At 42.4% G+C, this 16,378-nt stretch overlaps 1 protein-coding gene across 1 annotated transcript in view; it reads right to left on the reverse strand.

Moving 5' to 3' along the window:
- MAPKAP1 (MAPK associated protein 1) overlaps window positions 1-16,378 on the reverse strand; it is a 210,140-nt gene that overhangs the window by 36,056 nt on the left and 157,706 nt on the right. The window contains 1 exon segment of the mRNA XM_072960125.1: window positions 3,394-3,534. Coding sequence (XP_072816226.1) covers window positions 3,394-3,534 — 141 coding nt within the window.

A 16,378-nucleotide genomic window follows, 5' to 3' on the forward strand; every position in this document is an offset into this window, starting at 1 on the left:
GACTGACACAGGATGGACGAGTGGAGGAGACCATCCATCAGTGTCAGGAAAGATCTGAAGCACCTGGCTAGGCAGCTGAAATAAAATAAATTATTTACTGATCTCAGAATCCAGCTGCTCACCTGAATGTTCATAAAGGGTGTGCTGTTTGCTGCCCCGAACTTTGCAGTCGATTCTGTTTCAGAAAGAAAGAATTTCTGGACTACTGTGAGCAGGCTGTTAGAGTGAAAGGGTGTTATCATCTGCTTTCTTAGGAGGAAGTGAGGGTCTTAATATAAACCTGAACTCACCTAAACGGGGATAGGAAATGAGCTTGTTTATTCACTGCATGATATAGTACTCATAGGCACAGTTTATCTGTTGGTCACAAATTCCTTGAAGTTTCTGCGTATAATGCTGAAGACTGAATTTAGATTCATGGTAGAAACAAATGTTTGGATAGCTCTTTTAGAAGTTCCTCAGAGCTGTGACTCTCCACCAGAGGGTGCTATGTGTGCCACTGGAAGCATCCAGGGGTGACGGGGACCGGCTTCTAGTTACCTCACTTCTGAGCACCACTGCTCTAGAGAGAGATACGTGCATTGCTGTCATCATCCATTTCTACCTGACAAGTCTCCATCGTGGCTAAAGGAGGAGCTTCCCCAAAAGAAACACTACCTAATGTGACCTGGTTAAATAATTCCAAGATGGTGGACCAGAAGAGAAAGCAACAGACAAAATAAACAATAATGCAATGATGACAACACTAAGACAAGCTACTGCTCAGAACACAGCTACTGGGCCACCTCCATCCAGTCCTGAAAGGCAAACGCTGTAATTCCCGCTGCATAAGTACAGACACTAAGACTGAATGGGGAAGGGATTTGTCTAAGGTGACACTGTAGGTAGGTGGTAAAGCTGGGATTCAAGCCCATTCTCGGCTGCAGAGCTTGGGCTCTTCCCACAGATCCTTTTGTGGACTTTTTCCTTTGAAAGAATATACAGATCAGAATCTGATAAATTCAAGTGTGGCTTTTTGCCTTTGGAAAAAATCTGGGGAGAGAAGCCCACAGTCTTGGTTATCTTTCCAAGGCATTGCTTTTCACCTTGGGGAACAGGAGGGATGGGTTTGCTGATTACATCGCCTGGGAAAATCCCCGCCTTGTACCCTGGACCTCTACCTTGACTTCAGTCAGGCTACTTACTGGGCTTCTTAAAACTAGACCCACTCAGAGAAAGCAGACCCTTTGTTACTGGGAAAGAACTATGGGCAAGCAGACTGGACATCTGAGGAGCATTCTTATTTTACAAACTTTTAATTGAAAATATACAAACAGGAAGTAAACAAATCCTAAGATATATATAACTTGACTTTTCTACAAAGCCCACATACTCATGTACTCAGCATGCAGATCAAGAAACAGAACTTCACCAGCATCCCCGATGATCCCCTCTCCAGTCACTCTCCAGGACAACCACCGTCCACTTCTACATGTTAGATTATTTTTGTGTATTTTTGAACATTATGTAGATGAAATCATACAGTATATACTCTGTCCTCCTTTTCTGGCATCTGGCTTGCTTTTGAGCTGCTTTATTATTTTTATTTCTATGAGAGATACCAGAAAAAGCACCTTTAGGAAGAACACCACCGAATAACTTTGTTTTAAGTATCAACATTAAATAAGAAATTTTTTTTTACCACTTTATATATTTAGCTTTTTGTGAGGGGAGAGAAATAGATCTACAGAGGGGAAAAAAAGGTGGGTTCTGTGCATCAAAGATGCTGGGTGCTGATTCATCTATTTAGTTTGTTAGAATCACTGTCATCTTAGCAGCTGATGTTTACTGAGCACTTGCTATGTGCCAGATGCCTAAGTATTCTGCATGGGATATGACATTTCATCCCCATAATTACTCAACCCATGAGACAGAGACTATCATTTTCACCTTATAAATGAGAAAACTGAGGTGCTGTATCATTTGCATGTGGTGATACAGCTAAGCAACAAGCCAGGGTTTGAACACGGGCTGCTAACTCCTGAGCCTGTCCTCCAGTGTTCCCCTGTGTTGCCGGGTCTCACCTACACAAGTTTACCAGCTGCCAGGCCCCGTGCTAAATGCTTCACATGGAGTATTTGGCTTGTTCCCCTCAGCAATCCTAAGAAGCTAACACACTGATATTCCCATTTAAACAGAATGGAACTGACGCTCAGAAAGATTAAGACACTTGCCTAACATGGCTGGTTACTGATAAAGCCACAATTTAAACCAGAGGTGAGTTTGATGCTCATCTTTTAATTAGTAAGTTACTGTCAGCATATTTCAAACTCCTGTAGGGAAAAGAGTATTTAAGAGGTTTTTGAGACTTTCTACAAATTAGCCAGACTAATGCCAACATTAGAAAAGGTTTTATTACAAGACACACACAAAACGTGTGTGAGAAATGTAACATTAGTGAGCCTTAGAGTTCAAACTTTTTCCCTCTACACACAAAGCAAAGGGGGCCCACAAAGGGGCAGTGTGGCAGAGGTCAGCGGCGGAGCCAGGGAACAGTTCAGCTCCCTGCCTGAGTGAGCCTGGCATCTGCACCTGCTCCCTCGTCCTCCCAGCATCCTTTGTTAGGGAGCAGGTGCACGCAAGTTGGCCAGAGCATGGTTCTGCTCCTGGTACCGCAACCTACCTGCCGTGTGAGCTTGGGCATGAGACTTCATTTCTCTGCACCTCATTTACCTTCTCTGTCAGATGGAGACAGTAAAAAAATAGCTGCCTTATAGGTAGGTAAGTAGTCCATGTAAAGCACTTAGTTCAGTGCCTAATACACAGCGGATACCTACAGGTAACAGCCATGAGTATGGTGACGATGACGGCATATTAATATTATGTTGACTACCATGACTTTTCCTGCTCCTGTTAGGGTTAAGTCAAAAGAGAAATTGAGCACTTCACTGAAACAAATTAACTCCAAATATTAATTGAAATTTAGTTCTAGATAATCTGGTGAGGATCCAAATATAACTTCTGAGAGCATTAAAAAGCTTCCCTAATAAAGACGTGAATGAATAAGCAATGAATTCACTGAGTGAGAAAAGGCAAGTGGCAATGTTACAAAGCAGTTCTAAGGATGGAAGAGAATTACAGAATGAAAAGAATTATGGAACTTCACAGGAGTCAATCAGTTTGAAAAGAGTCTCAAGTTAGATCTATTTCTAATCTTCTGCTTCATAAAAAGGAAGATAAGAAAGAGCACTCAGGTGGGAAAAAGGAGATACTTCGAATTTCATTGTTTCAACATTTTCTCTGAAAACAAATTACCATTAGTCATTCAGGTTCCATAAAAGGTGTATGTTGTTTCTTTTCTGTATTTCTACACTGACCACTGACACCAAGCTCAACCACTGTTCACGTACTTACCTAACTGGACATCGGTTGTGAATCGCAGTCTGTGGATCATGCTGACTTTGAATGACTTGTAATGGTGGCTGCTAAGCATATCCTGTACTGTAGCTATGTCAATTTGCGAATCCTCCTCAAAAACCCCGTCTGCCCTTGAACCTGGGGAGGAAAAAGCAGTTTAACACATAAAGATACATGAGGCTTGGCAAATGGTGTCTGCTTAAAATGCTTTGGGATAAATTAAAATAATATGGGCTATTTAATTTGGAAAAGAAAAGGCTGAGCGATGACTTAATAATGCCATTCCAGTAAACAGAGAATGGTAACATATTAATCATTCAACAATTAATTCCACAAACACTGCCTAGTCTATGGCAGGCCCTTGGCTGGGCAGCAGCAACACAGAGGGCAGAAAATCTCCTTGCCAGAAGCTCAGTCTCCACTAAGAATAAGTCAAAATCACAAAAGCATGGGTGGTCACACTTCTTGCTTTTTATTCTAATAATTTTCCTGATCATAAAAGTAACCCATGCTCCTTGAAGAATCCCTGTTCATTCCAAGATCCTCGAACTGCCTGTTAATCAGCTTCCTGTTCTGTGTCCCAGTCTCCACTGGTGCAGGTACGAACCTGCTCACATGTGGATGGCTGTCACAGTCTCCTCCATGGCCTTATGGCCACCAGGCTCCCTCTGCAATTGAGCCACTACAGGACTTCTCAAGTCATCTTTTCTGAAGTTTTGATCATTCATTCACTCATCAAACGTTTGGTGAGAGTTTTGTGCATGCTCAGTACACTGATATGTGACCCTGGGAACAAATAAGAGGACTGGAACTCTAAAACCTTGCCTGGCTTCCCATGGCCTCCTGAATGAAGCACACTTTTTTCAGCCAAGCAGTCAAGGCTGTTAATAATCTTGCTGAAACAAAATTTTCCCATTTCACCAGTCACTTCTCACATACATTCTCTCAGTTCCTCCCAAGCTCCTCTGACAGTATTCAGGCTCAGGCTTTTCTACTTCTGGACCTTTCCTCACATGGTACCCTTTGCTTAGAACACCCCTTCCATCCTCACCCTGCATCTCTCAAAACCCCGTCCAGGCTAGCTCGGATTCCACCTCCTCCTGAATTCCACAACAGTTGATCTATCTAGGGCTCTGGAGCCAGGGAGACCTGGGTTCAATTCCTGGCCCTGCTTCTAACTTGCTGTGTGATCTTGGGCAAGTGACTGTTTCTCTGAAACCCAGTATCTGCCATCCACAGAATATCAAAATGTTTTTAAAGAATGTAACATATAATATGCTTCACAAATAGCAGTCATGATTATTTTTATTCTGCTGTCACAGTGAATCACATTCAGCCTTGCACTAGAACTGCTGAGTGGCTGCTCTGTCCTAAACTGGAAGCTTTGTGAGGATCAGTGAAGTTTCTTACTCATCTCTACACCTTTTCCTGCAAGTAGTACAGGCAGCTGGCATGCTCTCAGTAAATGTGGCTGAATAAACAAATAAATCAACAAAAATAATGGCTATTACATGTGTATACTTACATATCAGGTATGGTGCTAAGCACTTCACACATGTATTTAAGTCTCAAGACAACCTGGTAGGCAGGTCTATAATCTTCCATATTATACAGATGCAGAACCTAAGGCTTTGGGAGGCAAAGTCACGTGCCTAAGGTCACCCAAGCAAAGCTAAACTAACTCTCGCCACCCCTCACCCTGAGGTTGAAAGTGATCTTCGGCAGGTGTGGCTGTTGGTGCCATTCACCAGCGGGAGGGAGCACCTGTTTAGAAGAGGCCAACCAGAGCAGGATGCCCGAGGCCTTGTGATGAGAACCCAGAGATGGTTCCACAGGGAAAGCTAGAGAGAACGCCTTGGCACAGAGTTGGAGGAATAGAAAACTCTAGATGTGGGTGTAAAACTAGAAAATTCTATTATATGACTGATAGCCTGTGAATTACACGTTTCCTTCCCCCAGTTATGCTTACCGAGCAAGCTTCTAAGCCAAAGTTGGTTTCTGATGCCTTCACATTTAACTCATTTATCAGGAATTGTACTTTCTATTTCCAAACACAACAACTGTTCCCAGCTTGAATCGTTCTAGCGCCTACAATGCTGCCTTCCCACAGTAAGGACGCAGCCTAGCCCTCAGTGGGCCAGTCACTGAACGCCTGTGACCCAGTCCCACATGTTGGTCCCTCTGCCCAGGGCACTCTTCTCCCCCTTCCACTCCCTCCTGCCCTATTCCTTCAGGCCTCCTCCCCATCCCTCTGATGAGCTTAGCGCAAGTGACACTTCAAGGAACCCTAAGACTAGCTCAGCTCCTTCTGTCACCACACCCTGCATTTTCCTCCAGACTATTTATCACAGGTAGTAATTACCTGTATCTGTCATTAGACTGTAACCCCAAGAGCAGAAGGAGAGTGACTGCTCTACTCAACACTACAGCCCAGACCCTGCTAGTGCTACTGCACCTAGGAGAAAACAAGAGCTCAATAACAGCTTCTTGGATGGAAGCTCCCCAGGAAGGGGAGGATCAGAGAAGCTTAGAGACTTAACCAACATCACTTTGCTAAGACTAGTACACTTGCACCCAGTGTCTGTAAGGGCCACTGGTAACCCTGTTTTCTCTCTCTGGAACACATGTGATTTCGGATAGAGATGCTGTGAACATGATCACTACTGTCTCCTAAGTAATGTCCACATCCCAAACCATGAGGTCGCTAGAGATGAAAGTTTCAAATAGTTGTTCATTTTTCTCCAAACATACCTTTCACTAAAACAGAACTGCCAAGATGTGTTTATTTCTATTTTAGAAACTCTTAAATTGAGAATTTTGGAGAAATACTAAAATCCTTTCATGTTTTACATCATTTAAGGTCATCTTTTCTGAGAAAATGCCATTGTTAAATACAGCTTAGCTCAAGAACTTCTGTTTTCTTTACTAATTAGTATTTTCTAAATATTGCAGGTATTTGATTTTGAAAGAGGTAACAGCTCATTATGCTAAAATGCCAATTATTAAAAAAAAACCCACACTTAAGAGTTTTACATTTTATGATGTTGGATTAAAACCAATTTAAAAATTACTATAACGTGACATATATAATTTTTTACTGAGTAATTCCAATGCCAGCTGCTAATAAAGCATCTTCACTGTAAATGATAATTCAGATGCTTTTAGATAAAGTGGTGCATAAATATGGCTGGAAATTGATTTAGCTTCTTATAGAAGCTACTGAAGAATGACATATTTTGTTTAATACACCAGCTAATGTAGTCCTAAAAGCTCAAACAAGTGCCAGTTTTCACTCCTAAATTTGCTGTGAGAGATTAATGAAAACTTTATATTTTGCTGAAATGTTAATAATGGGCAGATGAGATGATAGGATTTTAGTAGAGGTCTTAAAGCTATGGAATAACCAGCAAGGCTTGTCAATTTCCTCATATTAATTTTGCTCAAGACTTATATAGCTGGAGCTGGCTCAACACACTAATGCTTCTTGTATTGACCTTCTACTCTCTGACAGTGTAAATTCATATCCCATTTGAGGATTTAAGTCCCCCTGATACTTGGGTGAGTTCTGAGCCTTGCCCCGGCTGACATGAGGTGTGTCTACTTTTATGACCAGAAGGGCAACAGCACCTGGGGGAAAGAGAAGGAGGGAGCAGTCCTGCGCTCACCTTGGATACATGCAGCCAACCCCAAAGCAGCTTATCTGCTGAATGGGGAACAACCTCTGGTCTTGGAGTTCCAGTGCCATTTCTCAAAGTAGGCTCAGGAGTGCCTGTGCTCAGAGGGGAGCGTGTCTGTGTGTACAGATCAGTCAGCTATCCAACCTGCAAGCTACTCTCCCCATGCCAGCAGTAGGCTAGACTGTGAAGGCGCACTGCTGAGGATAAGGCAGGTTTCCTGATCTCAGGAGCTTACAAATACACTACAGAACACAAAGAAAAAAGTACAAGGCAGGGAGAAGTGCCCAATAAATGATGCATGCAACAGACACTTCATCTAATGACACAATCTGAAGGAGAGCATTATACCAAAAGCATTTTTTTGGACCAGAAAAGTTCTGACTTTGCATGTACACCTTTACTGCTTGTATCCTTCTGGAAAGGGGTGAACCCAATCATATATGAAAGATGCTTTGCACTGCATCATTTGTATATTAAAATTACTACTGTACTATCAACTTCACATTAATAAACCACTTCTGTTAAGAGCAGACATTTTTATCTACTCAAAGTAAAAAATAGAACCAGAATGTCTTAAAAAATAAACATATTAAAAAAAACTCCCACTCCTCAAACTGTTAATTTAATTGAAATATAACCCTGTGATATTTTGTTAAATTAGCAATTAAAAAGGTCACAAGCAATTAAATGAAACAAAAGCCACACTGTGTTCATCTACATTAATGCTGAACTGGGTCTCTTCGTGAATGACAAGATAAATTGTAATGGTGCCTTCAAAGACTTCACAATGTATTTTGTCAAAGTCGGGAGTGTTAATGTCTCTATGTGCCATGGATTACCATAATGTATCGTGTCAAAACGCTCGAGCTGCAATAACTCAAAGATGTATTGTGATAGATCAAGTTTTGGGGAGGGGCCTAAAAGTGACTCGAGCACCAGAGCTCAGATGGACTGACAACAGGCTCTGGAAGGATGACAGAGAGCACATTCCTGACATGGGAAGGTTTGAGGGACAAGCAGGAAATCCAAGAAAGGCAGGAGCTTAGCTGTCTGGAGTAAGGAATCAGGAAAAAGGAAACAAGGAAAGGCACCCGTCTTAATGGCAAAACCAGGCCAGGGTGGGAGGGGGTAGAGGGAAGGGCAGAGGAGGTAAAGGAGGAGGCAGGTGGAGTACATGGCCTGCAGCCACGAAAGAGGAGGTACTGAGAGAGAGCCAAGGGCTGGGATGTGGCCTTGAGGCTTAACAACACTGGAAAGAAGCTGGAAAACTGAGTTCAGAGATTTAGATTCAAATCCTAACTGTGACACCAAGGGTCAATGACTGATCAAAACCTTGCCCAAGATTTCACTGTTGGGAAGAGGCAGAGCTGGGACAGATCCACTGATTCCAGAGCCCATCTCACTACATTCCCACGAGAAGCAGCAAGGACAGGGTTTGGGTGGTAACTAGAAATTCTACGTTAGTGGTTCTCAAAGTGCAGCTCAGGACTCCCAGGTGTGTGTGTGGGGGGAGGCGGGTCCCATAACCTCAACACTGTTCTCATAATAATTACAGTAAGACATTATTTGCCCTTTTCATATCTATTATCTTACAAGAGCACAAAGTAATACAGAGCTCACTGATGTGTTCCTGATTCCACGCTGCAGTCAACCTTTAAGAAACGATTCCACTTGAGTTTTGGTACAGCAACAAAAATTAATACCCAGTATTATCTGAAAAGGCCACTGGAATACTCCCCCCCATTCCAACAACATATCTGTTAGTCGAATTTTCTTCATATACTTCAAACAAAACAATTTACTGTAACAGAATGAATGCAGAAATAGACATGAAAATCAAAGTGCAAGCCAGAAAGAGAAAGAAAAATACCATATGATATCACTCATATGGGAAATCTTAAAAAAAGAAAAAAAAGAGGACACTAATGAACTCATCTATGAAAGAAACAGACTCACAGACATAATAAACAATCTTTTGGTTACTCGGGAAAGGGGGTGGGAAGGGAGAAATTTGGGAGTTTGAGATTTACAAATGTTAACTACTAAATATAAAAACAGATAAAAAACAAATTTCTTCTGTATAGCATGGGAAACTATATTCAGTATCTTGTAATAACCTTTAATGAAAAAGAATATAAAAATGAATATATGTATATGTGCATGACTGGGACATTACCCTGTACTTCAGATACTGACACATTGTAACTGACTATACTTCAATTTAAAAAAAGTATATTCTATAAAGCCAAACATTACAGAAATCTGCAAGAATATAAAACAGTGCCCACTGGTTTAGGTGATAAGTCAATAATTTATCTTCCTGATGGAACAAAAACAAATGCTTTTCAGAGAAAGAAAAAAAACCCAAACCAAAATAAAACAGTGCCACTCTGACCATTAAATTTTTAAAAGAAAATATTTTAATTTAATTTTTAAAATGTCTAATAAAAATGTTATTTATGTTAACATATAATGGATTTACTACTGTTTTTAATACATTCATAAATATTTTAAAATCTCTCAGTTTTCAGTCCTAGAACTCACTGTACACTACTGGCCTTGTATTCATAGATACGAACTACATAGGACTTTATACTCCATTCTATGGTTCAGTCAGCCTTAGGCTATGTTAGAAAGGCTCTAGTCTAGTTATAAGTTAAAGTAACTTCCATCTTCCTTCTCCAGAAAGAGCTACACCAACTCTAGGACTCAATCAGAAGTCCGGTGGCATCTGTTACCTTCTCACCTCCCATGTCAACTCTCCGTAGTTTGTGTTGCGACATTTCCTCCAAGTCTGCAAACAGTCTCCCAGCACCCATCATATGACTGAAGCTGTGCTGGTGGCTTTGGGAACATGGGAGGATGGCAGGATTCCCAGATGATGGAAGGGGATAGGCCATCCACAGGGGGAATAAATATGGGAAAAACATGGAGTCCACAAAGTGCAAGCACATATTACATAGTGAACAGCAAGTGTTTGCATCTAGCTGGTGTGAAGAGTCTGTGAAGGGGAGTAGTGGAAAATAAAGTGGTGGGTGGTTGTGGGGGAGAAGTCTTCAAAGACAGCACCACCCATCTCAGGACCTGGTATACAGTAAAATACTGCTGTACAAATAACTGAATGTAGAGTAAACAGACCATCTTCTGGCCCATTCTATCTTGAAGCCTTACTGCTACTCCCCACACAGAATAATGCCTGTTTCAGCTAAACTGGATTTTGTTCAGGTTATAGCATCTGGCCAGAATGTCCTTTTCACTCTTTAAAATTTATACACCTCAAGGTCCAGGCCAAGGTCCAGTCTTCCCTAATCCCTTTCCTGAAACCCTGCTGCCCTTTGCTGAAGGCTCTCATGATAAGTGTCTTGCACGATAAGCATCTATCCTCCCCTTCTGGACCATGAGCTCCTTGAGGGCAGGAATATTCCATCCTACAGAGCACACAGCAGACGTTCAACAGATGCTGCTGGCGGCATGAATGAGGTTGATGAAACACAGGTTAACCATAACAGTACCTGAGAGTGCACACCATCCCTCGTATTTACCTCGGTTCCTAGAACCTAACACCCCATTCCTAGTTTTCCTCTACCAGACAGGGATCCTGCCTCGACAGCAACTACAATGGCAGTAAACACTCAGTGCTCACTATATGCCAGACATTATGCTCAGCACCTTAAACACATCATCTCATTTAATTTTCTCAATGTTCTTTTACATTACATAATATTATCCTCTTTCTACAGGCAAAAATAATAAGGCTCACAAAGTCATCCTGCACATACAGCCATACAACTAACATAGGCTCGAAGTAGGAAATAAACCCAGGTCTTATTCCAAAATTGTGCCCTGAACCATCACACAACCCCTTGAGTAAAAATGTTCCTTAGATGGGCTGGGACAAATCCATGGTCCACAACATATCTAAGGAGAACACAACACAATCATGCCTGGCTTTGCCAAAACAAACAATCAGGGTAAAACCGAACTCTCTCTACTCCTTCTATAAGACTCAAAGTGAGATGCGTGAGTGAAGTCATGGTGAAAACCTTGCCTTTATCTTTCTACATCCACCACATTTTTTTCCCAGAGGCCTTTTAAGTCCCCAAAGCCTCATAAGCCCCAAACTTCTCTTCTATTAAACACTTCCCTTCAGCTACTAGTCATTTTTGCTGGTCTCTAAAAAATAATCAATAGGTGATATACTACGAGGCACACATGTGCACTTGCATGCCCCCTGCAGTAATCTCTTCAAAGCCACCAGGATCACACGGCAGGACAGACCCTTCACTGAGTCGGCCGTGTTACAGCCAGGTTAGAGATCCTTGCTGTCAGTGTCTAATTGATTAAACTCTTGGAGTCAGAGCCTTTCCTCAGGGAGATTTCAGACCCCCAATAAATCAGGGTAATCCTGTTTTATGAGGTGATCAGAAAGAAACGATTTCAGGTTTGCAGAATTTCTACAAAGAGCAGATTATGGAGGCGGGGGCTTGGGGGTGTGGGGGAGGTTTAGGCTTTGCATTCAAGCTCCTGCTTGTCCCTCAGTCTCATCCTTTCAGCGCTGTTTCATTTGCTCACTTCCTTCCACTCCATTCATTCGTTCATTCCCAAATATACCAAGCACCTTCTTAAGGCCTTTGGATGAGTAGTCCCTTGGCCTGGAATATTCCTCTTACTCATTATCTGATTAATTCCTCTTCATTCTTCCTCAAGGAAGCTTTCTCCTATTCTCATCAGCTCCAGGCCCCTGCTATATACTCTTTTATACCCTTCACGGCACTTATCACAACTGAGCTCTGTGATGTGGGGGCTGTGTGTCCTTTCTACTGCCCCAGCACAGTGGCTGGCCCAGAGGAGGGGCCATCAATGTTTGGGGGATGAATGAACAAATACGTGCCCAGAGTAAAGCCTTTACAGGATGATCATTCAAGGGTCTGGACCACTGGCTCATTAAGGGTTTGCTTGGAAGTTAGGTTGGTAACAGAATTCCCATCACTTTCTCTTCCTCCACTGAGTCTTGGCCCCTATTCAAAACACAGGAAAAGTAATGGAATCTTCCAAAGAGCCTGGGCATTTTGGACAATTTACATGACAAAATATCTAAGAACTGTAACATCTGATCAACACTAAGGCATCTCTCTCCCTGACCCGAGTCAGAGAATGAGGACACACATGCTGGGAGACCCCCACCTCCCATCAGGGGAGTCACTGCAGAAATGTCACCTGATGCATTACCAAACCATTAGTCAGGGGCTGCAGGGTGGATTCCAGGGCCAGGAGCCTACCAGAGGGATGCAAATCCCCGTGCCCTCACTTAGAGCTCATACAGGGTTTGTGGCTCATCAAACATGTTTCCTTACTGCTCTAATGTACCAGTGTATCGCTTAATGAAAGTTCTTAATTGTAATTCAATTAATTACATACACAGAGTCCCCAATTACATTTTCCAATAAGACATTGGCTGTGGTACAGGTCTAAATGCACTTAACCAATTTTAATATATTAAGACCAATTTCCCTTGAATACTAATTACTACCTAATGATAAAATGAAAAGGGGGGAACATTCAAGACAGGGGGAGAGTGAAAAATGCAATTCATGTGGAATTTCTCAGCCCACATAGCACAATGCAGACACTCGTTACTGAAGAAGTAGGTGTGGACAGGGCACAAGTTTGCTTCCAGTACTGATCAGCACTGTTTTTCGCCCTAGATACCACCTACCCCTGGCTGTGTTGGCCATTGCCCAGAGCGGCCTGCGGGAAATCGAAGAGGCTAGAGGGAAAAGAGGAATAACAGGGAGATGAAAGGCCACCACACACAAGCGCAGACTAGCCGTGGTATCTGGGCATAGGCACTGGCCTTGAGTCTGTGTGCTGTGGGCGTGGCCAGCACGCGCATCAGGCGGTGTACTTTACTATGTGAATTTAATGCATACAATCTCATTTAATCATCACTAATAGCCCTATAGGGTAGGGATTCCCATCACATTTTACAGATGGGGAAGTGAAGCCCAGAGAAGGACTTGCCCAAGGTCACACTGTGGCTCCAAACACCCTTCCTTTCTCTCCTACAATATACACGCTACACTGCCAACCAGCCCACATGAACCAGGCTGCAACTGCAAAAGGAGGAGACACACAGGTATTCTGGCATCAGGGATAATGTTTCTGTTCCATTTAAATTCTGTTAGCATGCAGCAAGCAGGGAGCTATTATCCAGTATTTACTTGAAAAAAAACTCTCACCCACCAAAGTGAACCCTCTTCCCCCACCAAAGCCAGACACGTAACTGGCTTTCAGCAGTAATTCAACCTAAAATATATACCACGAACACTGCAAGTCATATCCATTTGTAAATAGAGTTTCCTTGCACGATCACATTTTCTTCTGCATTTGAAGACTGCTTTTGGGGTATAATAAAAGAGGCTTAAAGCCCTGGTACTTAAGTCACACGATAGAAACTGGAGAGATTAGTAATTTGTAAATGAAGAAGGCAAAACCTCCAGAAGCCAAGGAGAGCCAGCAGGGAGTCTCCAAGGCTGGCACAGAGCACACACGGGAGGAGGGATCAGCCCACCATGAATAAGCACATAAAGAGGAGCTGGAAACACACCAGGATACGAGTCATCCGCTGTCTATGGTTGCTTGTTTATTTAATGATATTGATGGTGGTGCTGAGGGTCAGGGGAATCCCAAGTACCACTACGAGAAACCCTTATACATAAAGATGCTCACTCCAAACCCAAGTTCTGTCTAAAAGCCATCACATACTAGCCCCTCGAAGCCCTAGTGAGAAGGCTGGGGACGCAGGGATTCAGGAGGCTCACTCCCTCCAGGGGAAGGAGCCACACCTGGCCACAGGTACTGGGAGGTAGGGGGGATTCAGACCCAACCCCTGCCCCCTTAGTGGGCAGGGGTTGGGTCCAGTTCAGTGTGGAAGAGGGCAAATACATCTAGTAGAATCAGTGATCAGAGAGGGTAGGGAGAAGGACTCTATCTGAGCCCAGGGAACGGCAGCCAGGTGGTCTGGGGAGCTTTAGAAGGAGTTGCCTCCTCTACTGGGTCTTCAAGGGGAAACTAAAGGACATGAAAGAGGGCTCCCACAGACAGACCCAGAGACGTGCCCCCTTGCCACAGTCCACTTCTCTGGGTGGCTGCCCATCTTATGTTGAAGTTCTTCCTCACTACAGCCTTAAATTAAGGACATTTCAATGAGGTACTGAAATAATGGAAGGTCTCCTTGAAAAAGAAAGGAGATCAAAAGAAGTAGAACTGATGTTTAAAGAACAGCTGAATCCTCTTTCTATAGCAACTTCTATTTACGTAATAAAAATAGATTCCGTTCTTTCACTAGACTGAATGGACAGAAGACATATTTTCTAGGCCCCGCAATTATTATCTATGTGACCATGAGCAAATCACCCCTTAGAGAGTCAATTTCTTCTACTATAAAATAAGGATTATGACCACACTAGCCTAATAACAACAGCATCTCTATCTCATTTAATCCCCACAAAAACCTTGTGAAGTAGATTCAACCACCTCCACTGACACAGGAAACAGGCTCAGAGAGGTGATGTGATCTGTCCAATGTCAGAGGCTGCCGTGGCTCACCTGAGGTCTGTCTCATTCTAAAGACGGGGCTTTAAGCACTATGTGAAAGACGATGTGGGCAGACTAGTGGGTGACTAAATAGGAAAGACACGGTTTCTGACACTTTTTAGTACTCCATAAAGCCGACTTATTTTCAGGCTTATTTTAGCCCCGACAATGGGAAATTCCCAAGTTTCTCGCTTAAAGCTGTGGAAACAGTAGGTTGGTTCATGCTGCATCTTTCTTCTAAGGGCCGGGATGCGCTACCTACATATGATCAGAGGGTAAGGGAAAAGGTCACTGGCAACATTTGGCAGAAAAGGCAACCGAGGTTCAGTTTGGTGCCAGGGTTTATACAGATGCTCGGACAAGAATGGAAGTCTTCTAATCCTCTCCATAATGTGCTCGTGTTTCCTCTGGTCAGATTCCAGCTTCTAGCAGACGGTTGGTTGAAGGATGTGGTAGATTATCAGACAAGAATCCAAACTGGAGAGCTCAAGGACTTTGGCTTGTCATTTTCTTATTTAGGCCAAGATCCAAGCACAAATGTTACATCTCAGTCCCTACGCAGAAACTCTTGTCATACTAGCCTCATTTGCAAGCTTCTCTCTCATAGTGTATAAAGACAATTGTTATCACCCTTCTTAGGACTGAAAACTTAGGGTATTTTTTTAAATCAATAATCTCAGGGTAGGCTTTAGAATCACATAGCTGACTTAGAATTCTGGTCCTGTCACTTACTGACTTGGGGTAAGGAACCTCTCTCCACAATCAAAATAGAATTTTATAAGGTGATTGGGAAAATTATGAGAGAGAGGAAAATGTTTAGCATGGTGACTTACAACAGAAGGCCTGAATGAAAAAAAAAAATCTTCTGATGTAGCTGGTAAAAAAAAGATATGCCCTGCCACTCTGTGGAAGAAAAACTGGAAGGCTTATATCCATTCTTACGGCAGTGTTCTCCATCAAATGGTTTTACTTACGAGGTACACATCTCTTCTGGGACACCAAAGCACATTTGCTGGAAAGTATTCTGCTTGCAAGTTCTCTGGTCCTATGACCAAGACTTACAGATTTGCCCTGGCCCCGACTCTCCTTTCCCCTCCATTCTCTCTCACTTCCTCCCCCATCACATACCTCCTCAAGGGCCCTGACTGTTCTCTTACTCCGGACCCCTACAACCCTGTCTCATCTGCTCCATGAGCCACAGAATGCTGCTCTCTCACTATTTATTAATTACAGTTTATAAATATTGAGTGTTTATTATGTGCCAGGCACTATTCTAAGAGCTTTATGATTAAAACTCACTGAATCCTATCAACCTTATGAAGGCAAATGAGAGGTTAAGTAAATTGTCCAAGGTCACACAGCCAGTAAGTGGCAGGGCCGGAATGTGAACTGAGGCAGCCTGGCTTGATAGTGTATTCTCTTAAACACTGAATAATAGATACTTTTAATTTAGTTCACTTCTAAAATGGCTTTAAGAATAGCAAGCCTGTCCTGATCAAATATACCAACAGAAGTAAAAAAAATTCTATTTTTGAAATATTTTTCTTTGTCTCAATCCAACTTCTTAATAGGTAGCTATTGGAGAACAATAATTGGTTTGATTGAAATTCCTACTAAAAATTAAAAAAAAACTTCTCTATAAATATATTTATTTTTATAATTTATTTCAATTTTACAAAGACTAGTTATAATATTCTATTGATCCCAAA

Source organism: Vicugna pacos, chromosome 4 (assembly GCF_048564905.1).
Source record: "Vicugna pacos chromosome 4, VicPac4, whole genome shotgun sequence".
NCBI lineage: Eukaryota > Metazoa > Chordata > Mammalia > Artiodactyla > Camelidae > Vicugna > Vicugna pacos.